Below are 27,613 nucleotides of genomic sequence, written 5' to 3'. Positions count from 1 at the left end.
CGTGGTGGGCTCACTCCATAGGTAACGGCCCACCACCCAGGTTAAGGGACCCTCGCTGCACTCGGGGGCCCTTAGCTTGGGCAGCGGGCCGTTACCTACAGGGTGGGCCTACCACCTTGGACCATATCACCTCATTGACTACTCAAATGCATTCGATAGAGACTTTGGGCGCAACCTAACATGTGGGGTATAAACCCTACTCTTAACTTCATAAAGCAATTTTATGGAACTACTGCAGTAAGTGTCAGACTTGATTTGAAGGGGAGTCTGAGTGAACAAACCCCTACTAAGGACAGATTGAAACAGGGCTATATGATGGCGCCATTATTGTTTAATTTGTCCATAGCGGATATGGAACAGGCACTGACGGCCGGTAACAACCATACTCCAAGATTGGTTGGCTGATATGTGACTGCCGTATTCAGATGATTTATTATTATTTGATGGAACGCCTTTTGGACTACAGCAGAGTCTGACGGCTTTATCTGGATATTTCAGTGAGAATCATTTAAAACTCAATGGAACTAAGACCACCATCTGGAAATGTAGTTTTGAAAATGGATGGTACAAAATTTGAGGAGGTGTTGTTTGTATATCTAGGAACTATTCTCTCCTCAACAGGATCTGACAAACTGCTGCAATCATATATTGCCCCCAAAGCTCTTAGCAGATTTGACACCATCAAGATGTTTATGCAAACTAGAGGTGGGTACTGGTATGATCAACATATATAAAAACAGTAATGTGCCCGCTATAATATATGTCCAAGAGACATGCACAGGTAAGCAGGTACAATGGCTGAAATATCTAGAGGGGGAAACTCTGGCGCCAAAGCCTACAAACAGGCCACCCTTGAAGCCAAAAGTGCTACTTACAACGTACGAATGCAAAAGGCCAACTCAGGACCCAGAGAACTCTATGCCATCCTGGGAGAGCTGGAAGCTTTCATCACCCCCCTCGCCCCTTGACAGCTGCTCGAAAGACCTTACTTTGTGTTCCAACATCCAAAAGGCACTTACCGACAAAATTGACACAATCCAAACCAAAACGAACTACCACTGTCTGAAATACCAACCATCACACCCCACCACCTGCCTACTCTTTAGAACCATTCATATTGAACCTGGTCACCCTACCAGGAGTGAACAAGGATATCAATGGTTTTAAGCATTCGAGATGCAAAGGCAACATCTGCCCGGGTTCCTTCATCAAAGACTCTGGCCCTCATTACGAGTCTGCCAGTACTGTGCTTGTAAAACCAGCAGGTAGCCGCCGGACCTGTAATGATTTATCGGCGCCTGACTTGCTGGAAACACCAGAACATTACAACCCCGGCGGTCCGGTTAGTCATGTGCCGTTAATTGTAAATCCCCATTCCCATTTTAGTCCCATAGGACTCAATGGAAATGTGGACCACGGAAGCACAGGCTCTCTTAATAACGGTGCCGGTGCGTCTGTGAAAGTCTGCGGCCGGGTGCCATTCCGCCTGCCAGGTCTGCCCTGGCAGGTGGTACGTACCCTGGCCGCAGACTCTTAATTTTCCGGTCCAGAAACAACTGTGCCAGTAAGGTTACCAGCACTGTTGTTTCCGGACTGGCAAGCTTGTAATGCGGGCCTGTGTCTCTGTACTTGCCCCTTTCATCGTATCACCCATTAACAAGTCCTTGGCTTCCGCCCTGGTCATGGAAACTAAACCGCACTCCTGGACCTAAAAATACAAATGGACAAAATCTTAGACAGCAGTAATCTGGCCATCATCGCCCTCCTCCTCCTCCTACTAGATCTCACAGCAGCATTCGACTTAGTCGACCACAAAACACTATGCCAACACGTCATCAGCGGCCCACTTCTCTCCCAAAGCCGTAAAGTGGATAGAGTCCTTCCTCTCAAATCGCCCAGTGAGAGTATTCTCTAACACTGCTGCAGCCCCCCCATCCTTGACACTTGTGGGTCCCTCAAGGCACCAGCGTCTCGCCAACTCTGTATAATATATTCACTAAGCCACTCTTCGACCTACTGGACAAATTGGGCATCTCCTGTACCAACTATGTGGACGACACCCAAATTCTCGTCCTGATCACGGATAACTACAATACCAACTTCACTGCCCTAAACCAATTATAAACCATCCAAATTTGGATGGCTCATCATGGTCTAGGTCTTAACGATGAAAAAACAGAGCTACTCCTTGTGGGAACTCAATCACGTCTCGACAAACTAAAAGGTGACTACAAAACCTTCACCATAGACAGAAACTCTATCCCAGTTTCTAAATCAGTAAAAATGCTAGTGGTACATCTTGACTCCTCGCTATCCCTCACAAGACATGTGAATGCAATAGCCTCTGCCACAGCATACACGACCAAACGGATGTATACGAATTGTTCGAACTACAATTGTTCGAATTACAATTGACCTTTGCACAATTGACCGAATTGTGAAGGTCAATTGTTACATATATGCGGGGGGAAACCCCCCCGCAACCCCTCATTATATATATATAAATATATATATATATACATATATATATTACCAAACCAATATATATATATATATGTATGTGCGGTCAATTGTGCAAAGGTCAATTCGGACCCTCGACTTTCGGTCAATTCGGTAATTTGAACAATTGTGTTCGAACAATTTGGGTAATACCGACCAAAACTCATCAATGCCTGCAGACCCTTCCTTACTCCTGAAAGTTGCATCACACTAGCTAGATCGTTGAATATATCCAGGATCGACTATTGCAACACCCTCTTTGCTGGGTCAACCGACTGCAATATCAAAAAGCTCCAACTTATACAGAATAATGTCTTAAGAGCGGCCCTGAACATCCCCAAAGGGAGCTAATTTCTTCCGCCAGACGGAACGCCCCTTGGCTACCGGTTCAAGACTGCATTTTGCTCAAGACATTATCTCTCACTCACAAATGCCTGTCCAATATGACTCCTTTATACCTATCGAGCAAAATTAACAAATCTCAATCCAACAGGCCCACCCAGGCCACCCATTCACACCTATTCACTGTCTCCAGATTCAAGCAATCAAAGGCAGGGGGCTGCAGCTTTTCTGTGATAGCCGCCCAACACTGGAATGCTCTCCCACTCGCAGTAAGATTGGAACCATCCCTCTGGACCTTCCGTAAAAGCCTTAAAACCTGACTATTTTCGCAAGACCCCAACATAGTGTAGACCACCCTGCATCCTCAGGAAGGTCTAGTGCTCACTTTCCCAACTGCCAACACCACCGGTCCGCGCACCTCTGTAACCAGCCATCAGACTTTGTTCCTACTTACACCAACCTTCCGCTTTGCTTGTGTTTTTTGTCTTGTACTGAATGTAACTAGCACACAGATGCCCCCGGGCTTGGAGCGCTCTACAAATGCCAAAAATAAATAAGTAAAATTGTCTGGGTTTGCCAAGCTAATGGCTGATTGAGGCAATACGTTTGGCGCCGGGCCTGGTATCGCTTGCTACGCTAGTAAAAGTGAAAAGTTCACTATTTCTCCTGAAAATACTGGCTGATGAAAGAGAAACAATCCTCAGCTGGCATAATAAACGGAATGATGTAATAATGCAAGAAACCTACTGTATGAAATGGCTCCTAGAATCTTGTGGGAAATGTCATGAGCAGATAGGATGGACCATAGACTACCATTGCCCCTTCTGCATTGCAAGGAAAGAGATCATGAACAAAGCCTACTGATGGGACAAGAGTATGAACGCTGAACATCTCCATAGTTTGCCCACATTGAATGAGTTTTCTATGCTGGCGTTCCCTTTTTTTGGAACTGGCGGAGCATATCAAACACACGGTTGATAAAGGGCTGAGACGTTTTCTAATGCTACTGCAATGTATTCGCTCCCTCCTTATATGATCACTGTGACATGCGAAACCATTCCTACAGAGCAAAGGTTTCGCAGGACATGTAACACATCCTTAGAAAATGCAGGACATCGATTAACGCAGTGCACTGAGCTGTCCTGGATATATGTGGTGCATTACCAAAAAATGTGTAATTCGTATATTGAGTAGGACCAGTTTTGGGGGTGCATTCGAGGGTCATCACCAATGCAGCCTTCCTATGTGACCATTGGAAAATATTTGCTAGAAGAACTCTCTGCTAATGTTGTCTAATGTTGTAGAGCCGACAAATTTAATAGTAACTTGATGGTTTTACACGTGTTATTACTACAGGGTTATGTGTATTGGTTTTACATATGTTGGCTATGTTGAAATGGATGTATATTGTATTTTACAGTGCAATGGTTTAAACTTAACCAAATGCACTTAATAAAACATTAAAAAAATAACAAGGGTGGCCTCCTAAAATCTGCCCACCAGCCAGATTCTAGGAATTCATCTCAACCCCTGGGGGCCAGTGTAACACAAGGTAAGGTTGCAGAGATGAGTCCCAAAGTAAGAGTAGATGCCAAACCGAAGAAGCCTGGCAGGACCAGCATAGCAGCGATGCTCTATCAATGCCGAAAGACGCCGGACGGCAAGAGAGCAAAGGAAACCAGTGGATCAGTGCCATGGGCGCACCAGACACCATGGGCACCGGAAACAAATCGCGCCTGAGGTCTCTTTTTACAGAAGAGATTTTAAAGCACTGTCCAAAGGGGTGTTTGGACTAGAGGGCTTGAGTCTTCCTCATCCTTGAAATGGTGGCGCCAAAATGTCCTGCTCCGGGACTCACGCTTCATCTCTCTGAGAAGACCTGCAAGGCCAGCTACTGGGTGGACAACTCCTCTGTGCCCCAGCTTCCCTTCACCCTTCTTCCATCCAGTGCCTTTTCCAGTGGGCCTTCTGGCATCCTTTGGTGCCTTCGGTACATGGTAGCATCCACTTGAGCCGGTGCTGGAAAACTGGGCCACCACTACTACTCTGCTGCTGTTCAACTTTACAACTTCGTGGTTTTGCAGCATAGGTTAGCTACGACTGTAGTGTCGTTCACGATATACAAAGAGCCGGCCCGCTGAATGGAGCCCTATACGTAACATTGGCTCACTCTTACACTGGGGCTTTTGCTCCACGTCGGAGGACTCTGCATTGGGACCTGCGCACTAGTCCATCTTTAGCTGGTCCGTCCCTCCCAGTCATTCTGTTTCAACAAATACAAGCCCTACCCTGGCCATATGTAGCCAAGAGCGGATTGCGGCTACGTTGGGGAGCCCGAATATCATTTTCCAAAGCCTGTGACCCATGGGGCTTCGGGCCACATCTACACTAAAAATATTCTTTCTTAAACCTTTTGCTTATCCCGCACAACATTTTGCTCATCAGTACAGTGAAGTGATCTCTATTGAATATTGTGCTGTATCTGGCCCTGCCTTTACCATCAGGCGACTTCAGCGAATCCTTTGCCAGGCATGGACTGCCCTATGGGGGAACTCTGGAGATTTCCCGGTAGGCTGCTGCCCTGTACCTTTTTTAATGTTATTTACAAATGTTCCCATAGGAAAAGCGTTGGGCTTGCTGAGCATGCATAATATGGCGCCACTTGGAAGATTATTTCCCGGGCCTCTGTTGGTTCTCGGCTCACCCCTGTCCTTTGCCTTGCTTGTGGGTCAGTTACTCACACCCTGCACACAGGACTGCAAGTACTCGATCTGCTGCTTGGCCATAGAGACTGCACCGGAGCTGCGTTCTACAGTGTTCTGGTGTTGAGTAATAAGCGGGACTGTTGTGACGGGTGACTCACCCCTGCTTGAGCTCGTGCCTTTCAAAGGCAATGGCTTGTCCGGATCTGTCCCAGTTTCCCTGCGGGCCATTCGACTTCTGGAGTGCAGCCTTCCTTCAGCCAGGGAGTGCTTAACCCTAGGACCTATGTTACCCAGCCTTTCCTCTTGGTACAGTGCAAGTTTTCCACCAGTGCAAAAATACACAAACTATACAGATGTGCCTTGGCGCAAACATATGCACTGCTCTGGTGCAAAGTGGCTGCAATACAGGCCCCAGGATGCGTGTTTCTTCGTACTTTGCTATTCATAGGGGTTGATTCCCCCCCCCCCCAACTTCCAGAGTTTGGGTTCCCATTGCAGGATCAGGCCTAGTCATGCTTTATCCCAGCAGTCCTTTCTGGGCTGCAGGTTGGGCCAGGAATACTGTCAGAGACTGCCAATCACCTTTGATGCTGTGACACATGTTAGATGTCCTCATTATGGAAAATGCCCTATGAATACCGATGGCAGTAATTGGCACCCACCCCAGATACTGCCATATAGAATGGGATCAGGCACTCCGCTGGGTTACCGATGGGTATACAATTACTGCACGTGCAATTCCCAGCGGGGTAATTCAATTTTCACCAGCAAGCCCATTCCAGAATAGAACACCATGCAACAATGCTGCAATTGCCACCGGAAAAGGCATCCGCTGTGAATGGGCATAAACGCATAACCAAGTGCCAAGTGTGAAGGGACTTCTGGTTTGTCACTAAACACTTGAACTTGGTAAAGCAAGGCCTCCCACTTGTCCCCCTGAGAATACATTGTTTAAGGACCGAGGTATAAATATTTGTTTTTGCTGCCAATGGTAAACCCCATTACCATCGGCTCTTATTCATTAAGCAGCAGAAACTGACTTCTGCTGGCTCTATTTTGACCACTAGTAGGAATTGCCCCCAGCAGTATTTGCAAGTAGCCATTGCATACTTGTGATGCAGATAGGATTTATAGTCCGGTGTAGTGTTAAATGACTGTATTTCTTACGGACTTAGGGTTGTTGTGTTTTTAGTAAATTCTCTTCTGTGGCACTCCTAGGATTACTGGGCGTCCAAGCGCTAACATGGCAAAACACAGACTTGACTGATCACAGGAACACTTGGGTATAGATCGCTAGAATGCCAAGTGATTGATCTCTTTTAATGATCAGAAGGAGTACTGGTCCACACTGGAGGCAAAGTATAAGGAAAAGTATTGCTACTCTAGCTGCTCTCGTTGGTTCGATCATGGGAATGGATAGTTACAGTAGCGGACTAGTGCAAAGAGGCTGATCTGGTTGCTTTATATGCAGTCAAAACTAGTATGAATAAACTGGAACCACTCTCTCACAGGTAGTCTAACCCTACAAAGAGTAATTCCTGTGTGTTTTATAGATCACCAGAAATCTAGTTTCAGAGTGCTTAGAAATGATGAGCTTGTTTCTACTTCGTTTCAGCAAATAAAGGTTTACAGCAGCCAACTATGGACTTCTCTGGGGCTTGATCATGATCAATTCTGGATGAGCTAAACTTTCTCACCACTTCAAAATTTTACTGGGAGAGTAGGATGTTTGGTCCCAAGTAGAGTGCTACCGTCTCGAAGGTAAAGACACTGCCTTGGAACCTGCAATTTAGTTGGAAGGAAATCATGAAGCAAGTCCATTAGCTTCCATGCAGTGCCATTACCTTTGAAACTGTAGCAATCAAGCCATTGGAAATCTGTATAGATTGATACTGGTCTACACCTTGGTGTCACTTTCCTCAACTCGTAATCAATAAGGCCTCAGACTCTGATGGATTTAAGCTGAGCCAACCCAGCTTTTTCTGTTTGTACTCATGGCTCTGGCTACATTGAATATATAAAAAGCCATTATGGGATGGAACATCTCAATCTAAAACCAACTTGTGTCCTCTTCCTCCCTTCTCTTCCTTTCCTTTGTTCACCCCTGACAAGGTTTCTAGACAAGTCCGATCTGTGAAAGTGTCGTCAAAACAGGTTCTTCCCTGTTCATCCAAAACCATCATGGACCACATTGACACCCTTTCCCGACTTTGCAACCACTCTTTCGCCACTGGAACTTTCCCATCCTCCCCTGAAGCACTCTCTTGTGCACTCTTCTTAAGAAACCGTCTGCCTACCCCTCCTGCCTAGGCTAACTATTGCCTGATCTCCATTACTCCTTTTCCGGACAAACTCTTGGCAAAGCTGGCCATCTCCCAACTTAACCTTCACATTGAATCTGTTGGTTTTCTCCACAACCATCTGTCTTTGCTTCAGAGCGGGCAGAAGCATGGAAACGCTCTCCTGAACATCTGTGAAGACCTGCTCTCAAACCTGGATACTAACCACCCTTCTGTCCTCACCCTACTCCATCTCTCTTCTACTTTTGATACTGTCAACCATGCCATCCTGCTCAACCGGCTCCATGATAACCTGGATATCACCAATCAGGTCCTGGCCTGGCTGACCGTTCTCTGACGACCCTCCCAGGTCCAACTTGGGTCCTTCCTCTCCTCCATCTCTTTCTACCTGTGGTGTTCCCTAGGGGTCTAAGCCTTCTCCCTGGTTGTTCAACCAATACCTGGCACCTCTCGCCCACTGCATAGCTGCTCTCTGCTCCAACTTTCAGTGCTTGGTCTGTCCGCAATCCAGGAGTGGTGTGCTGCCAATGATTTCTGCCTTTATGCCAGTAAAACAAGATCCTCCTCACCGGCTCACCAGCACCTTCCTTTCCTGTCACTCTGATCGCCCACTCTGGGCCATCTTCCTGCTCCCACCTGTGAGGCTTAGAACTTCAGGGTCATCTTCGACTCCACACTCTCCTTCCCTCATACTCACATCTGACGTCTTTAAGAAGTCAAACTACCAGCTGCACCACCTCAGATGTATTCTTCCCTTCCTCACTTTCCCCCAGAAGCTCACTGTCTCTAGAGCTCTTGTTCTCTCTGGGCTGGAGTACTGCAACAGCCTCTTTGTAAATCTACCTGCCTCTACTCTCCGTCCTCTACAACTCATCCAGAACAGGACTGCGAGACTTGTCCTTGGCCTCAAGCCTAGGGATCGTATCTCTCCAGCTCTGACATCTCTCCATTGGCTCCCAGGGGCAGCAAGGATCAAGTTCAAGACCCTCTGTATTGTCCACAAGGCTTTGTGGGGCCTGGGACCTCAATACCTCCAACTCTCTCTACGGAAATATCTTCCTAATCGAGCCATTGGCTCCTCCACCTCCACTCATTGAGGGTCAGCCACTTCTCCAAGCAACGAGTTGGGGGCAGATATTCCTTCGGCTTTTGCCTCCCTCTGTAACAGCCTCCCTTCCTCTCTGAAACTTGAGCAGAACCACCTCTGGTTCCGGAAGCACCTCAAGACCTTCCTCTTTGCTTCTGCCTTCTCTTCCTCTCCCCTGCTGATCTCCTGTGTGACACATGCACTGGTCACCTGGCTATCCTCAGAATTTCGGGCCTAAAACCCAGCCCGTCCAGCTGCATACCCACACTGCATCCTGGCACTCCCTGCACTTGTGGTCTGTGTCTGTAACCCTACAGTCCCCTTTTCTGCATTTATTAGACACCTGTTGTCTGCACTTCTAACTCTCGCACTTCCCACCTTTTGGCTGCACTACTTTTTATGTTGATTCTTTGGCCCGCACTTGTCCACCCTCCCACGCCACCCCCCTGCACCCTCCACTGGCACTTCTCTCCTCCGCTCTCCCTTGCACTTGCGCGATCTCAATGTCAGTAGGCCTAGTAAGATCGTTGTATTTTGTCCTCCCTCTGTTCCCCTCCCTTGATGTCCCTTGAAAGACTTGTGTATAGGCGCATTATACATGCCATATCGTAGATCATATCGGCACAGTTAGGGTGTTTGTTTGACGTCAAACGAGCTTGTTTGGTATTTAAATGTTTGCATGACTTCTCCCCCTCCTTAGTAACTGATCGCTTGGTTCCGTGTATCCCTTCCCGCCCTGTAGGAAGCTCCTTGCGCCTGCTGTTGAATGCCCCACAGTTCAAGTGTTCCTCTATCTGAGGACAGACCTTCTTGGTTCACGCTGCAAAGATATGGTATGACCCTCCACCCCCCCCCAGCCCAGTTCCAGAATGTAGTCCCGCCCCTCTTTGAGGAACCACCTTAGGAACCTTTCCACTAGCAATTTGATGACCAGCTCCTGAAGACATTTTATTGGTTTTGATGTTATATATATCTATCCTGACTGGGGGGCGTGGCTTGGTAGCCATGTGAAAGGACGTGCCTGTACGGGAGCTCCCGCTGATCCGTACATAATCCGACTGATACCGCGCAAGGACCGCTGTGATTTGGCGAAAATTGGAAGACTGTGTACATGAAGTCCGGCTGCACGCGAGGACACATTTTTATATGGGTTCGTAGTGCGCACGGACACTTAAGAGCCGAATGAAGCACTGGCGGCCAAACCTCGGCGGATGACAAAATGGCCGCCGCCGCTTGACGAGGGGACAAAGGAGCGGTAGATCGGGACCACAACATACGTGCGCCCTCTCAGCGGTACGAAGGGGGCAGCGCGACCCTGCCCATCTGGGGGGAGCGCCGGACAACAGCGGTGCCTGAGACTGCTGGGCGAGCTGAGACTCTCAACAGAGTCGTGGTGTATGGGCACAGGGCCTCCCTGGCTTGGACCGGGGCGCGACCGGAGGGACGCTCCTGACTGGAGATATGTCGAACAAGCCTCTGAGGGCGAAGAATAAACAGCCCACGCTCGACGAATACGCCAAGACGTCGCCCGGCCTGGAGGGTGCCAGGAGCAAGGATAAGGCTCAGACCAAGGAGATGGCCGCCGGTGGTGCGAACCAGGAGGTTCTCGCTGCGATCGCGGATCTGAAGGCGACGTGGGAGACCAGGCTCCAACTTGCTGTGGTCGAATTGAAAACCGCGTTGGAACTACAGGTTGGGGCGGTGCAGGAGGACGTGAACCTCCTGAGGCAGGATGTGCGAGCCCTGGCTGAGCGCACGGAAACTTTGGAAAAGGAGATGGGCCCTACTGTAGCGGACTGCACTGCACATAAGCGCGATATCCATGCCCTGGTGCAGCGGGTGGGCAACTTGGAAAGTAGGGCTGAAGAGGCGGAAGGACGTGCCCGGAGAAACAACGTTCGCATCGTGGGCCTGCCGGAGGGGGCTGAAGGCCAGAATCCCACGGAGTTTATTGAGAACTTGCTGCTGCAGGAGATCACTGGGGGAGCCCTGTCGCAGGGGTTTGCGGTGGAGAGGGCGCACAGGGCCTTGAGTAGAAGACCACCGCCGGGGAACCCACCTAGGCCTGTGATCGCCAAGATCCTCAATTATCGGGATCGGGAAAGGATCCTTGAGCACTTTCGTAAGGGGGGCACCATACAGCGAGGAGAGGCGACCATTACTGCTTACCCCGATTACACCTTGCAAGTGCAGCGCAGTCGCATGAACTTTGGGGCGGTCAAGAGGCGATTGCGGGCAGCAGGGTACAAGTATATGCTGCTTTACCCGGCCAGATTGAAGGTTTTCTTCAAGACTAAGATGCTGTTCTTTGACACTCCGGAGGAGGCCATGGAATGGCTCGATGCACAAAACTGTCCTCAGGAGCCAGATGAGCAGACGGCGGATGGAACGGGAAGAGATAAGTGATGCTGCGGGCCCGGTTGGGCTATGAACATTGGGACTGGAATATAGTCGGGATGACTCTGTTTGGTAGTGTATGCGTTAGGACTTTGAAACATGGTCCGTGTGCGCGGATACGGAAGTGCGGGAGGGGAGCCTCCGAGGGCTGGTCTTTGTACCCCAGTTTGAGTTTAGTTTAGTCACTGTGTGTGGGGTGACACCCTGTCGGGTTCTCTACTTGGGTTCCAGAGAGAACCGAACACAGGGATGCCTGAGATCCAGGGATGGAGCTGGGCAGTTGGTTGGGTTAAGGGGGTTAGGGGGGTGGGGTGGGTCAGTTTTTATATGAGCCTGGGAGAGAAACTGGTGATGGGGGCCCTTGCGGTAGGGGGGAGGTGAGTGGTCCTGGGAGAGGGATGGGAGCTACGGATGCGTCATGGGGGACCTTAGGATACTAACGTGGAACGTTAGAGGTCTTAACAGCTATCTTAAGCGTAACAAGGTCATGTTGTACCTAAAAAGACAAAGGATAGACATCGCCCTGTTACAGGAGACACATCTGACACGGGATAAGTTGGAACTGGTGGGGAGAAAGTGGAGAGGGACTGTAGTTGGATCCACATATTCTGCCTATGCTAGAGGTGTGCTGATTTGGGTTGCACCACATGTCCCGTTTAAGCTACTTGGGGAGGTTGTGGAGTCTGATGGGAGGCTGGTCATGGTAAGGGGGCTTGTGGAAAATAAAGTAGTGTGCGTTATAAATACCTATGCCCCCAACCGTGACACGGCGACATACTTCAGGACACTGACCACTAGACTGGGTGAGGGGATGGGGGGTCCTGTGATTTGGGGAGGGGACTTTAATTGTGTACTAGACCCCAAGGAGGACAGGTCAGACGACAGGGTGGACAGGCCCAGCCCGGCGGCTAGGGTACTGCAGGCGCTGCTGGTAGACCTTGGCCTGGCAGATGTGTGGAGGACGAGACACCCTGGCGTGAGGCAATATTCACATTACTCGGCCCCGCACCAGTTACACACAAGGCTGGATTACTTTTTCGCCACTCCGGACATTGTCGCGGAGTGTGACCAGATAGACTACAGGGCGAGAGTCCTTTCGGACCACTCGCCCCTGGTCATGCATTGGCAGCTTTGTCCCCCACGTGCGCGTATTCCAACATGGCGCCTCAGGGCGGAAGCGCTCAGGGATCCAGTCTTCAGAGAAGAAGTGAGGGAGGAGATTGTTGCTTATTTTGAAACGAACAAAGGCAGCGTCAAGTCGGCTGGTACTTTGTGGGAGGCCTTTAAGGTTGTAATGAGGGGGGTTGCCATTGCTAAATCCAAAGGATTAATGGGAGGAGTCCTGGCAGATCTGCGTAGAGCCGAGACTGAGTTGGAGAGAGAGCTGGGGGAGGGGGGGACGGACATGGAGGAGGTCATTAAACTGCAACAGAGGTGCGCAGAACATTGGGACAGGCTTTGTAACCTGAATTACAAGAAGTACATTGAGAGGTTGCATGCCGGGGGAGACAAGACGGGCAGACTTCTTGCTTGGCTGTATAAGAGCGAGACCCCAAGATCCCCGATCCGGTCAGTTATCACTGAAAAGGGAGTGGAGCAGAACACCCAGGAAGGGGTGAATGGAGCATTCGCAGAATATTATCAAGCATTATATGAGGATCGAGAGGGGGGAAGCTGGGAGGATATAGAGGTAGTACTTGAAGACATAGGCCTGCCCAAGATAAGTGACGAAGAGCGAGAGGAGATGGATGCTCCGATCACTCTGGAGGAGCTGCAGGAGATTGTGCGGCAGCTACCCACTTGCAAGGCCCCAGGAGCGGATGGGTTCCCCAGTGAATTTTATAAAGCATATGGAGAGGAGGTGCTCCCGCCCATGCTGGAGATGTTTCATGAAGCGTTCGAGGTGGGGCGGTTGCCGGAATCACTCAGGGAGGCGATTATAGTACCGCTCCCCAAACCCAATAAACCGGGACATGATTGTGGCTCCTACCGGCCCCTGTCGATGCTGAACCAGGACAGCAAGATCCTAACAGCTGTCCTGGCGGCCAGAATGCGGAGGGTAATAGGCAAGCAGATCCATCCTGACCAGACGGGCTATGTCCCGAACAGGAATATTACCCACAATCACAGGCGCCTTCACAGGGTGGTGGAAAAGGGGGGCAGTGACGACAGCGAAATGGCAATAGTGGCGCTGGACGCGGTTAAAGCGTTCGACTCCGTCCGATGGCCATGGCTCCTGGCGGCTTTGGGGCAGTTCGGACTGGGACCATGCTACATGAGGTGGGCCGAGCTATTATATAGTGCGCCTCTGGCTAGGGTCCGTACGGGTGCAGTAGTGTCAGACAGATGGCAGTTAGGCAGAGGTACCAGGCAGGGATGTCCTTGGTCCCCAATGTTGTACATACTGGCCCTCGAACCCTTAGCAGTTTACCTCCGGCAGCAGTATGATCCGGTGGGCATAGAGGTGGGAGGAGAGTGCCATCTTATATCCCTGTATGCAGACGATATGCTGTTATACCTGAAACACCCGGAAGAGAACTTGCAGTATATCTTGGAGGTATTGGAGAGGTACGCCTGGTTGTCCGGCATAGCGGTTAACCCTCAGAAATCCGTATTATTCCCGCTGGGCAGTTATGTGGGGATACCGGCGGAGAGGTTGCCACCGCTGCGGATTCCGTGGGCAACGAGCTCCTTCCGGTACTTGGGCATTGACGTGTATCACACGACTGAGGAAGAACACAAGTATAATACTGAACTAGCTGTGGGAAAGATTGAGAGGTGCATGAGGTTCTGGGAAAGATTGCCTTTAGCAATGATGGGTCGCGGAGCTATGCTTAAAATGGTGGTGTTGCCCAGGCTCCTGCATTATTTTAATAACATCCCGCATATGATACCTAGGAAGTTTTTCGCCAGGTTGCATAGCGTGTGTAGGAATTTCCTGTGGCACGGCACGCGCAACAGGGTCGCATTATGGAAATTGCAGAACTCTTACGAGAAAGGTGGCGTGAAGCTGCCGAACTTTGAGGCCTATTATATCGCGGCGCAACTGCAATATGTGGCCAGGTGGCTTTCAGATGAAGAGACCCCCGAACATAGGCTGCTAGGGAAAGACTGTTCCCCCTTCTATCTGCGGGAGGTGATTTGGGTGACTGGCTCATGGATGAGAGAGCGTCCTAAGATGCTGGCCCTTGGCAGGAACATATGGCGGCGTGCCTGTCGGATGATGGGTGACCCCGCGCCGTGTATGCCGCAGTTCCCTCTGATCGCCCTGGCAAAGGAGGACGGGCAGCTGAGAACTATTATCCGGACGTATTGGGAGTCAGTGGGATTGATTACAATGGGCGACATCTGGCAGGAGGGGACCCTGATGGAGTTCGATGAACTGGAGGCAGGGTCGGGACTACACAGGGGTCAATATGTAACATATCACAGGGTGGCCCGGGAGGTCCGGAGCACGTGGCCCGAAACTACTTTGGCCGATGAACCGGATGCCACGCTGGAGACGATGTATGACGCATCAGAGGGCGGACACCAGGTCTCTAGGTTGTACGAGATGTTGATGACAAAGGTTGGGAAGGATTTAGGGTACCTGAGACTGGAGTGGGATGCAGAGGTGGGGGCTCCGATGTCGGATGGGATGTGGGAGCGCGCCCTGGGGTACCATAAAAAGGTATCGAGGAACGCCAGGTTCAAGCAGATACAGCTCTATATTACGCACAGGGCATATATGACCCCCCTCAGAATTTCCAAATTCCTAGGTAGTGGGCGCCAGGCGTGCCCCAAGTGTAACGAAGAGAATGCGGACATGATACATATGTTCTGGGCGTGCCCAGTGATTGCAACTTATTGGGGTGAAGTGGCGCAGAGGCTGGCAGGAAGGGGTATTACACTTAAGGTGGATTCGGCGTGGGCTTGTCTGCTGGGAGGGTATCCCAGGGCGCGTAAGCTTCGACATGTTGATAAACTTAAAGATCTGGCCTATGTGCTGGCCAAACGTAGGATAGCCATGGAGTGGAAGAAATGTCACAAGCCGCGAGTGGAGGTCTGGTGGCGGGATCTCCAAAAATGGGCGGATGCTGAAACGACAGCGTGGCAAGATGGCAGTATGGCAGGCGATGGGGAAGAAATAGGCTCTCTCATGGCATGGAAGTTGTTGTTAGCTGAACTGTTTTGTGCGGGATCGGCCTCGGCTGGACTTGAGAGCGATGAGGCCCCACCGCACGGAACGGACACTGATGGTGAATACTCTACAGGCTCATAGGGGGGAGGGATGGGGATTGCAGTGCCTTACTTTTTGTTCGTTTGGCTTTGTTGTTTGAAGTGTTTTATTTATGTTTCGTTGTAATGTTGTTTGGTTGAGATAAAATAAAAATACATTTAAAAAAAAAAAATATATATCTATCCTTAACCTGAGAGCGGCCTCCCTGCCAAATAGGTAAACCATCTCCCTGCTAGCTGTGGCACCCTGGCTGCCTGTAATAGCCGGGATAGCACAAAAGGTGAATTGGACCCAAGTATCCTGTGCTTTTAGAAGTCTTGGAACATAGTGACAGCTAACAGACCACAATGTAAGGTGTTAAGCAAGCAGTGTAATGTCTAAGAAGGCAGACTCCATTCCTTGCCACAGCTGGAAGTTGATTGTTGCCATCCCAGCACAAGACAGTTGCCAGTAGATCACTGCTACTGCCAATGCTTCGTGTTGCAAGCACTTTAATGCCAATGGAATCTCTGCGGTGGGTTGGTGGGCAGCTGAATGGTGAGGTCTTTGAGAGAGTTGCCCCAGTGTGCTTTTTAATTAGTCAAACCCCACTCTTGAGACTGCGTGGTTATTTGAATTGCAGGGAGTGGGTAACTGTATGAATGCCCCCCTTCAAGCGAGTACTTGGTCACCAATCTGCCTACCAATCAGTGGGATTCTGATCTACATCCTACCAAGAGATGACATTTACAAGGAAAGGGCTCATCGCATTCAGCCAACTGAGCACGGTTTCTCGGACTGGGCATTACCAGCAATAGGACACAATTTATGGTTAGAATAGTGGATCCCCCGAAGGGGATAGATGGGATAAGCTGTCATAAGGAAATGGATAAATCCAAAGCTGTGCATTGTGTTTAGATCTGTGCCCAGGTTGATATATTGTATTGCCCATCATGCTGTCTTTCTCTTTTTTTTCTTTCCTTCCTTTGTTCTTGCTTTCCCTTTTCTTCCCCTTGGTTCTTTTTTTTTCTCTCCGCCTTTCACTTTTCTTTCCCTTTCTTTCTCTTTGAATTCCCTTTTTCTTTTTTCTCCTTTGCTTGACTTCTTTCTTAAGCTTGTTCTTTCAATGCCTCTCTCCTTTCCTTTCACATTCTTTATTTTGCTCTCCTTCTCACTTTGTCTCCCTCTTGTCTTTTCTTTGTTCCCCTCTTCCCTTTCTTTATTTTTCTTTCTTTCTTTATTTTGCTCTCCTTCTCATTCTGCCCTTTTCAACTCTTATTTTCCCTTTTCCTCTTGCAGTGGACCCATGGGGGGTGGGGGGAGGGGTGGGGAAAGACAGTTAGGACATGTCTGTAGAGAAGTGGTGCAATCCTAAACTACACCTTATGTATTGTGAGAAAACTGAGGGTATTCTAGCTCATAATCCCATTGCATCCTCTATGCAGATGGCCAGGGAATCCCCATTGCTCTTGGATTCTGACCCTGGTGGTGGGCAAGACAACTTTGTACTCCCACCACTTTGGTACTGGGACGAAAATGATGCTTGGTCAGGCACGTCCTTTTAATGAGTCAGGCCGCCTTTAATAAGGAACACCTGCAGCCCATCACTGGGACACAGGTGTGTAAGAGTTGGAATGCTGCAACAGTAAGAAGAAGCCAGGAAAGAGAGACACAGCAGAAGCAGCCGTGCGGGACCGTGGGAGACCGAGATGCTGGAATGCTGACGGAGGTCCTGGGAGTGTTGCTGCAGTGACAGTGGGAGACGAATAGCCCACGGAAAGGAAGGCGGCCAGCAGGCGCTGCCGAAGAGTGAGGGTCCTGCTGCGCATGAGAGCCAGAGCAGGCTGTTTGAAGCGCCCGGCGATTAGGCTCTACCACAAAGGGGAGAGCAACAAAGTCTGGGAGAAAGACCGCGCAGACCGAGAGGGAGACGAGGAGAGAGTCGACCTTGCCCTTTCTGACCAAGGGCTGTGGAACCTCTGCCAAGGGAATGATAAGTCTGTGAACAATAGCCAGCGTGTATTGCACCAAATGTCAACTGTACACAAGACCTTCCTCCGCTGATTGCCAAGCCGGGGAGAGACGCTTGTCTCTGTGGTACCAACCTTGACTCTGAGGAAAAAAGAAAGCCAAGCAGTTCATCAAAGCCGGTGAGTCAAGGGGAGTGTCGATAAGAAACCAAACTGTGTTGAATGAAAAGTGTCTGAAGGCCAAGTTTATTTATTTGTTTGTTTATTTGATATAGCGCAAAACCCTCAGGTAGCTTGGCGAAAACAATACAAGAATACTTAGGAAGCTTAGTTACAGTGGTGGGGGGTAAGGTACATACATGGAATACAATCCAAACAATAAAATAAGCAAATTTGTAAACAAGAAGCGATAATACTGCCACAAATTAGTAGTGATCAGGGACCCAGTAGATATACCATGTACAGGCAAGTGATACAAGAGAACAAATGCAGTTGATATAGTCAGGCCTGGCAGTCCTAGAGAAAGTGGTCAGGAGTGGGTAGGGCTGGGAGTCCATTAGGATGTAGTGTTTAGGCGTCATAAGTCCGTAGCCAAGTGAGGACTTTCCGTCTGAATCTTGAGTAAGGTTGGTCAGTTCTAAGTCTATTCCAAGATTGAGCGGCTATGACCTGGAAGCTGGATCTGCCGGATGTAGTCCGTTTGTATCTAGGAACCACTAAGGTGTAGGCATTGGATGATCTCATGGGTCGGTCAGAAATTCTCTTGACAATTCGCTAGGTGGCGCTGTATTGTTAAGGCACTTAGCGGTGAGAGAGAGTGTTTTTAAGGGAGGTCCTGTCTTTAATCTTAAACCAATGAACATATTTTCTAAATGCAGAGATATGCTCTCTGTTTGGGATGTTTAGAGCTGCTCTAAGGGCATTATTTTGGAGTCTTTGCATTTTATCAATAATGTACTTATTGGATCCAGCGTACAGAGCGTTGCAGTAATCCATTCTGGATAGAATAAGTGCATTGGCTAGGGTAATGCAACTAGTTTCAGATAGAAATGGTCTGCAAGCTCTGATCAATTTACTTCAAAAAAGGTAGCTGGCGCTCCTCTCCAGACAGAACAAGGCATGATAACCTGTTCTGAGGTGAGAGTTTGCAGCACACACTTTGCTCACTGTGCCTTTCACAGATGGGAAATATCCATTTGCATATCAGTCTTTGTCCCACCCACATGGGCAGTCCAGCACCGAAATGCTATGGCAATTCCTTTCTGAACAAGAGTACCAAAAGCAACCCCATACACGTGTTTCAGCCTTGTTGGGCCTCATCGGTGAGGTGAAGCTTTGCCTCTCTGATCAATTTACAAGTATAAGCTGTAGACGATGCTAATGAGTTAACTTATTTTTTGAGGTTGAGTGCAGTGTCGAGGTAGAAGCCAAGGGCTTTGACTGCAGGCAGTACTTTAATGACATTGTCATCGATGTTGAATGAGGAGTAGCTGGGGTTGAGTTTTTTTATGGCCGTCTCAGAGCCTAGGATCAGTAACTCTGTTTTATTGTCATTCAAACAGAGGCCATGGGATGCCATCCATGTCTGAATGAGGAGGTATATCTTGTTTACTAAGGCCGAATCTTCCAAGAAGTTGCCCGAAAGGGGGATGAGGATCTGAGTGTCATCTGCATAGTTGGTGTAGGTGACACCCAATCTGTCCAGCTTGTCAAACAAGGGCTTAGTAAAGATATTATACATGGTAGGGGATACGCATGATCCCTGGGGAACACCACAAGAGACTTGAATAGGGTCGGCAGCTGCTAGGGGGGTGAAGACTCTCATTGTATGGCTCACAAGGAAGGATTGCACCTAGGTTATGGCATCACTTGAGAAATGGGCAGCTGACTTGAGATGGTTACGTAAGACTGTATGATCCACCAGGTCGAAGGCTGCCGATAAGTCAAGGAGGAGTAGCATAGCTGATTTTCCATTGTCCTTCAACTCGTCAATTTGGGTCTTGACGTCAATCGGGGCTGTTTCAGTGTCATGGAGGGGACGGAAGCCAGACTGGCGTGAGCCTAGCAAATTGTTGGCTTCAAGGTAGTCCTGTATTTGTATGTAGGCTACTCTGTCAATAATTCTGACTAGGAAGGGGACTGTAGTATTAGGTCTGTAATTGGTTGGTATATATGGGTCTAGTGTTTGTTTTTTAAGCAGTGGTAGCACCCGGGATTGTTAAAGATTGTTAGGTACAAGGTTCGTTTTAAAGGAGGCGTTGATGAGCTTCAAGATAAAGGGGGCTAAGTATCTAGCTGCATCCTTTATAATTTGAGCTGGACAGTTCTCTCCTTTGCAGTTGTAAGGTTTGAGTGAGAGCATGATTTTTTTTCTGTTTCGGTAATGGAATTCTTTTTTAACTGAAAGGTGAGGTGGTGCTATTATGCAGGTCTAGTGGTGGTTGCAGCTGGGGTAAGCACTCAGCCGGAAGGAGCAGAGGTGCTTTCTTTTTGGCAATTTTAGATTGGAGGGAGGTGATTTTGTCTGAGAGTGCATTTTGTATATTAGTACAGAAGGGTTTATCCTTAGTGGTATTATCAACCTGTGGTATTGGTGATTCCATTTCGCGCAAGATTGAAAATAATTCCTTCATGTCTGATTTGGCCTTAGATATTCTGTCGTTAAAAGTGTTCTTTTTTGTACAGTTTAGAGTGGTTAGTTAGCTTAACATTGTTCAGTTCAGTAGGTGAGTGGTGCCAAATTGATTGTAACTTTCTTTTTTGAATCCTAAGTTCTTTCAGGCGTGGGGTGAACCAATTGTTGAGGTGAGATGTCTGTCTGCCTTTAAAGATTTTAACAGGAGCGATGGTGTCTAAAGCCTTACTCATGGCGTTATTAAAGGCTTCCACTAGTAAGGTGGGGTCTGTATTGTTAGTAAGATTGTTAAGAGTAGGGAGGCGATGTGTTAGTAGCTTTTCTGCAGTGATGTCTTTTTTGCTCCTAATAGGGAGAGGTGGTGCCATGATTGTCTTTTTAGGGTGGATGAGGTCAAGCGAGGCAGAGGAAGTGATTAAGTGGTAGTCCGTCCATGATTTGAGGTGTTATATTAGTGATGGTGATGTTACAATTCAGGTCAGCAACGCAATCTAAGGTCCTACTCTTGGTGTGTGGGGGTAGTGACTTTTTGAGTCAGCCCATAGTCCTTCAGGAGTGAGGCTAGAGATAAGGCATGTTTATCTTTGCTGTCACTGAAACCAAGATTAAAATCTCCAAGCAGCAAGATGTGTGCATGGTCCTTAGTATTGTTGGTCAAAATACAGTTTGTCATCCTCAAGGGAACCCAAAGGTCCACGTGGTCTATAGATCACATGAATGGTGAGGGTACGGTTGCTAGAGAGGTGGAGTTTTGGTGTGAGAGTTTCACAGGAGTGTAGCAAAGGTGTGGGAGAGAGTCTGATAGGAAGGGTGGATTTATGGATAATAGCTAGACCGCCGCCTCTGGCGTTAGGTCTATCGACTCTCAGTAGGTCCAGGTTTTCATTGATTACGGTGTCCGCAATGTCGGCAGCATGAGCCACCAAAGATCTAGTGTTGATAAGCGACATCGATAGTGGTAGGGTACTTATAGGTTTGGTAGTATGGGGTTGTTTAGTTTTAATAGTGGGCAGTTGATCAATAGGTTGGGTAGTTCTATGGGAGTTTATTGGTATAGAAGATGGGCAAGCAGAAGTTAGGTGGTTATAGTTAAGTTGCTGTGTCCGTTTAATGGATGATCCTATGGGTTGGGCAACCTTGCGTCTGAAGCCTCTAATGGTGGGATTAGTTATAGGGTCATAGAGACGGGGCAGTCTTGATCTCATATTTCTATCCTTGGGTGGACATGAGACAAGGGAGGCAGTGGCCATAATAGCAAAGAAGCTTAGTACAGTTTGCATTATCAAGGTTTTGAAAGTTCTACTCATGGTCTTAAGATGGACAAAGGCAGTTATAGATAAATGCAAAGTTAGGCTAATGCAGTGTCAAGCATGACTAGTGTAGCACATAGTTAGCGTGGTAAGTATGGGTCAAATGCAGCATTCAGATAATAGTCAAGGCTAGTGTAGCATACAAATGGCGAAACGCGTATATGTTAAATGCAATAATCAGCTAGCCGGTAAATGTGGGCTGTTCAGCACTCAAATGTAGGCAGGTGTGTGCAAAATGCAGCAATCTAGCCGATATAAGCTAGTATGGAACACAAATAAAGAGGTACACGTATGTTAAAAGCATCGGGCAGCTACCAGGTAAACATGGGCTAGTCTGCACACATGTGCAAAGCAAGTGTATATGGATAGCGTCAATCAGGTAGTGGCCCAACATGGATTGGTGCCGCACTCAAAGGCATAATGGTAAGGCAGGTAAGATCTAAGTAAAATGATCAAGTAATGGGGTCTGTAGGGACTAATGCAGAGTACATGTAGCAAGGCAAAATATAAACTGGGCCAATACTAGTTGGCAAGGGAAGTATGGACTAGGTTCAAGATGCAGAAGGTAGGCAAGGTACAGGCATACAAGTGGCAGGGTAAATAGAGACTTAGTGACAAAGTTCAGGAAAGTGGAGGACAGGGTAGTTTTATACGTTACAGCATGGTTAGGAGCGGGAAATAGTCTTGCGGTAGCATTCCAGGGGTGGGGTCAAAGTGAGTACGCTAAGCTGCTTACTTGTTGTATAATGGCTGCTCCACAAGCAGTATTAAGTCTCAGCAACAGAAGGGGGATCATGTGGGTGACGGAATCGTGCCAGAGGTGAGGGTCGCAGATCGCAGTCACTGTACCTTATGACTGATACATCTAGGGGCGGTCAAGTCGTTCGATGCAGAGTTCCTGGCAGGCGGCAGGGTCTGGCATGGGACAGGCTTGGACAGGGGTAGCCTTTCAGTCAGGGCCTTCCAGGAAGAGGGCCGGCTCACGCCTCCGGTCACCGATTGCCCAACAAGTGGAGTGCTGTGACCAGTAGGCAACAAGGTAGCAAATGGCAGAAGTATTCTGCAACAATCAGAAGGGCTAGGCGGCCATCTTTCAGTGGCCTCTGCCTCGTGGAGCCCAATGGCGGAGATTCAAAATCAAGACTTCAAGGGTGTAGGGCGGCAAATCGAGCAGGTTTCCTCATGATCTGGATGAAAGAATCAAATACGGCCAGATGATGCCGGTAATTAGCGCGCGAGGTGCGCAAAGGGTACTATTGATTTAATTTCAAGAGGAGTGTGGTACAGCCTTGTGGCTAACCACCCTTAAGTTTTTAACTTTGAAAAGCAAAATAATACTATTAACAAAGGAGGGGGAAAACCAGATACAGAGGAGTCCGGCATGATATGGGTGCTCACGCAGGAAACTCTGGGGGATTACATAGTTGAACTTTGAAAAGCAAAAAGGATAGTATTAAAGAAAGAGGGGGAAAACCAGATACAGAGAAGTCCGGCACCATGTGGGTGTCATGCAGGAAACTCTGGGCGATTACCCAATGGTAAAGACTACCGTAACCAGAAAGCCTTGGGAAGAGGCGAAGAACGGTCAAAGTGGTCATACAGAGGTCTTGTAAAGTCCTCTGTACCGTCAAAAGTCTTTGACCGACAGAGAACTGTGGACGCTAAGGGAAGTGAATCCCGCATGGGGAAAATTAGCACACGAACTGTGTTTCGTGAAGATTAGCAAGAGTGAACCCTGCCGAGGGATGCTAATGAAAAGGGGCAGAGTCTAAAAGTCCTGTGAGGAATTGTTGGTTAAAGGTTGGCAAGAGTGAGCCCGGCAGAGGGAAGCAGACCACCAGGGGCAAAGGCTGAAAACCTGTTTAAAAAGACATTAAAATTTGTGAAAGCAAGAAGCATTGCAAGACAAGGGGAAGGGAAGTGTCCCCCTTGTCATCTAGGGTCAGAGCCCGGCAGAGCGAGATCCAGGGTTGGAAAGTTATCACCCCAAAGTCCACTGAGAAAGGAACTGTCTTGTTAATTTGTTGAATACGACTTCTGAATGGTACGTGCCCAGAAAGGAATGCGGGGGGCCATGAACACTTTTTTCCTTAAGTTTAAAACCCTATCTCCAGTAATGCACCCCCTCCCACACACAATCCAAACCCCCAAACAAACACACCTGCTCTTTAAAGGAATGTTCAGTGCAGTGCACTGAAGTGCAAGTTTCAACTTCTTCCTACACTTTTATTTTAAAACAAAACCATTCCGGAACGGTTTCTTTTTTAAATAAAAGTATAGGAACAGTGAAACTTGAAAATAAAAAGTATAGGAGCACCGCCCCCACCCACTTCGACCTCTGCCTATCTCACACTCTTTCTGTAATTAGTTGTAAGGAATTGCCAATAGGTCTTTCTTAGTATAGGCGTTTTACTTTGACAAGACACCACAACGACTGCCTTGTTTTTCACTTGATGGTCGACGCTTGCTCCAATCTTAGATTTATGTTTAGGTTAGGCGTTTTCCACCCTGCATTTACAGTTTAATAAACGCCCTGGAACTCTGATCACTTGTGTCTGTCTTTACTGTTGTCACCATAAGTTACTTACAAACACCATTGAGTTTATGGTTGACGTCCCGATATATTGTTTTGTATTAGTTGTGAGTGCAAGCGTAGGTTTTTGAACACACAAATTTAAGTTGAATATCCTGACACAGACATTCCCTAGGTTTATTTAGGTAGGAAAATCCCACCTTAACTTTGGACAAGATGGGCCTTATTTCATCCTGACGTTTCCTTTTATAAAATATTGTTCAACTTTGAATCTGTTGCCTCTGTCTCCTTCCATGGGACCAATCTCGCAGTATAGGGCTGTGCCCTAGTTGTTTGAGTGTATTGTCTTATAAAATGCAATAAAAAAAATAATAGCATCCTTATGTTCTAAATAAATGATTTAGAATCTCAGCTGTTTTTGTTAACTGGCCCAGTGTATGGTGTGTGTGCGTGTCAGATCTTGCAATTATTTCAATAGGCAGGGGAGTTCTCTTTGGCCATTATTAGTAGAAGTTTATTTGAATGGCCCTAAAAACGTATTGGACTATTGTATTTTATTCCGATAATCTTTTTGGATAGTTTTTAACTATTTGAAAGTCTAAATGATTTCACCCATGAATTTTATAATTTAAGAAAATGTCTTCATTAATCTGATTTATGGGGAAACATGATCTTGGTTTTTGTTTTTTATTAAGGGGTGCTCCCGTCAAGAGATGCCTAACGGTAGTTCTCCAGGCAGATGGTGCCTTTTATATGGTGGCACACTTTAGTAACAAAGTGATGCATTTGGGAATCTCCTTAAATGGGATCATTTGCAAAGGTTAACTTAAGGAATTTCTACAATGTAATCCCTTCATAAGCCTCTAGAGGAATTTAAGGGGCCTAACTTCATTGAAGTTGTACAAAGTAGATTTGAGTGAGACCCAAAAATTCTGATTTCTCCTCCAGCTCCAAATTATCTGATAAATCCTCTGTGCCTCTCAAATATTTGGAAGAAATGCATTTTTTTTGTTTTGTTTCTTTTTATAGCAGATAAATGACAGATGTTTTCCCATGTGGGCTAAATGAAACCTATTAACCAATGCTATTGCTTTGAACAACCTCTTCTACAAATCAAGCTCTTGTTGGAAGAATGAAGGACACGAGATCCAACTTATTCTTCATAAATGGATTTAAATTGTCGAACAATGTCAAATATTTCGAAGCTCTAGATGTAGATTTAATTGGAATGATGGGAACGGCTAACCAATAACACCTGTTTAAGAGCACAGTTCTGCTGGCACACAGGCAGCTGCTATAGCAGAATTAAAAATGCTTACTGGATGGGAACAGTATTTGTAATGGACCATTTCTAATTTGCACCCTGCACAGCTTCGCTTGTATTTCATTTTAGGGGTATGTCCTTGTCTGCTCTTGTAGCTTATTACAAATACAAAGAAGAGGGGGGGATTTGTCCCATGAGCAGAAAGGGAGGGGACAGAAGACCAAAATAACACCATTGATCCCTTACTGCTATGTATCGAAGTCAACGTGATTAAATTGTTCAGAAAAGTACCAAACTCTGGTATCATACACTTTTGTGAAATTCTCTGAAAACAAAAAGGGCAAATTTCTGGGAAGTCATTTGAAATATTTATTTTTTAAACAAAGAAAATCCTAATAACACAAAAGTTGTAAAAACGGAGAAGTATAACAAAAATTATAAAAACACTCAGAATTATAATTCACAGTAGAAGATTTGGTTTAGTTTTAAGAACAAAAAAACAATCAATTATTCTTTTTGTGAAACAGAAAATTTTTTTTTGTTTTTAAGAATTGTAATTCACAGTAGAAAATTTGGTTTAGTTTTAAGAACAAATAAATAGGTTGTTCTTTTTATAAAGTCACAAAGAAGAAATAAAGAAGGAATGGAGTACTAGTGGAAAGAAAGTATATGGACGGTTCTTAAGGTAAAAAGTTCTTCCTTTTCTACACAGAACAGCCGTGTCCACTCAAACTCTAACTCCTATAATCCTAATGACAGGTAGACCTGTCTTTCTTTGTGACTTTATAAAAAGAACAACCTATTTATTTGTTCTTAAAACTAAACCAAATTTTCTACTGTGAATTACAATTCTGAAAAACAAAATTTTTTTTTCTGTTTCACAAAAAGAATAATTGATTGTTTTTTTGTTCTTAAAACTAAACCAAATCTTCTACTGTGAATTATAATTCTGAGTGTTTTTATAATTTTTGTTATACTTCTCCGTTTTTACAACTTTTGTGTTATTAGGATTTTCTTTGTTTAAAAAATAAATATTTCAAATGACTTCCCAGAAATTTGCCCATTTTGTTTTCAGAGAATTTCACAAAAGTGTATGATACCAGAGTTTGGTACTTTTCTGAACAATTTAATCACGTTGACTTCGATACATAGCAGTAAGGGATCAATGGTGTTATCTTGTAGCTTATTAAGCAGGACTGTAACTTGGAGCACCGGTCCATCCCCGCCATGGGAAAATCCATGAGTTGCATTCTGCTGTTTATGCTGTGATTGGTTGGGATGTAGACCATGAAGGGTGATGGTGAGGCAGCCTAAGCACTATGGTTAAGTTTCAGCGTATTTGGTAGCATCATTGACCAGCTCCTCATGCCATATGGAGGGGAGGTGCTTTTATGACGCAAAGCACTCCAGCTGTGAACAGAGTATCCCATAGTAGCAAATGCAGTCTTCTGCTTCTTGGCTGGGTTCAATCCCGCTATTCACATACGAATAGCATGGAACAACTTGATAAAATATTATTGGAAGGGAACCGGCATAATGAAGAAGGGCTGGTGATTCTATTTGAGGACTATATTTCTCTTTTTTTGCATGGGAATTCCCATGCTTTGTTTCTGTTGGCTTCTTCTGAGCGCTTTTGGGCATTCTCTGCTATTCACGGTTTTCTTTTTTTACCCCACGCAGATATCTACACCATCCAAGGGAACTCTCACGGCAGACCCTGCGCCATCCCTTTCAAGTATGACAATCAGTGGTTCTACGGCTGCACCAGCATCGGGCGAGAAGACGGGCACATCTGGTGCGCAACCACTGTAGATTATGGAAAAGAAGAAAAGTGGGGCTTCTGTCCATTGAAGAGTAAGTGGTGTTTTCACCCGTAGCGTTGATTCTGAAGGTTGCGTAAGAGCGTACACATTGAGCTTGGCATTTCTGCACCCAAACAAGTCGTCTTTAACACCTTCTTTAAACCGCTTGTCAATTAGATTAACATAATGAGCAGGAGAGAGCAAGTGAATGTATGCGATTGATCCATTCTGCTCAAATACTTGGCACTGTAACCTTCACATATTCATCAGATTCCTCCAGAACATAGTGTAACCTTAACCTTGGTTGAAATGTTAGGTTATTCGATCTGATAAAGATAGACTCCTGCCACTTTTGAGGCCTCTTGGCGGAAAGGGGCCTGTAAGCGATGGGTTTCAGTGTGGAGTTAGGTGGAGGAGAGCAGTGTAGCCGGTGCTGTAGTGTTGAGGCACGCACTGAACCTGTGCTTTGTGTGCCGGTAACTCTAGGATTTTTTGGGGTTGTGATGTCCATTGAGACCGGGCCTGGGCATACACTTTGGAGTGGGAATGTTTGGTATCCGGTTTGAGTTTG

General features: G+C 47.0%; 1 protein-coding gene across 1 annotated transcript in view; it reads left to right on the top strand.

Annotated features, from left to right (window-relative positions):
* MRC2 (mannose receptor C-type 2) overlaps positions 1-27,613 on the top strand; it is a 587,074-nt gene that overhangs the window by 85,913 nt on the left and 473,548 nt on the right. The window contains exon 3 of the mRNA XM_069634149.1: positions 26,921-27,094. Coding sequence (XP_069490250.1) covers positions 26,921-27,094 — 174 coding nt within the window. The remainder of the gene's footprint in view (positions 1-26,920; positions 27,095-27,613) is intronic.

This window comes from Ambystoma mexicanum, chromosome 13 (genome assembly GCF_040938575.1).
Source record: "Ambystoma mexicanum isolate Mex_15411 chromosome 13, UKY_AmexF1_1, whole genome shotgun sequence".
NCBI classification, from domain to species: Eukaryota; Metazoa; Chordata; class Amphibia; order Caudata; family Ambystomatidae; genus Ambystoma; species Ambystoma mexicanum.
The sequence above is the reverse complement of the archived record's forward strand: the minus strand, read 5'-3'. Positions and strand labels throughout refer to the sequence as shown.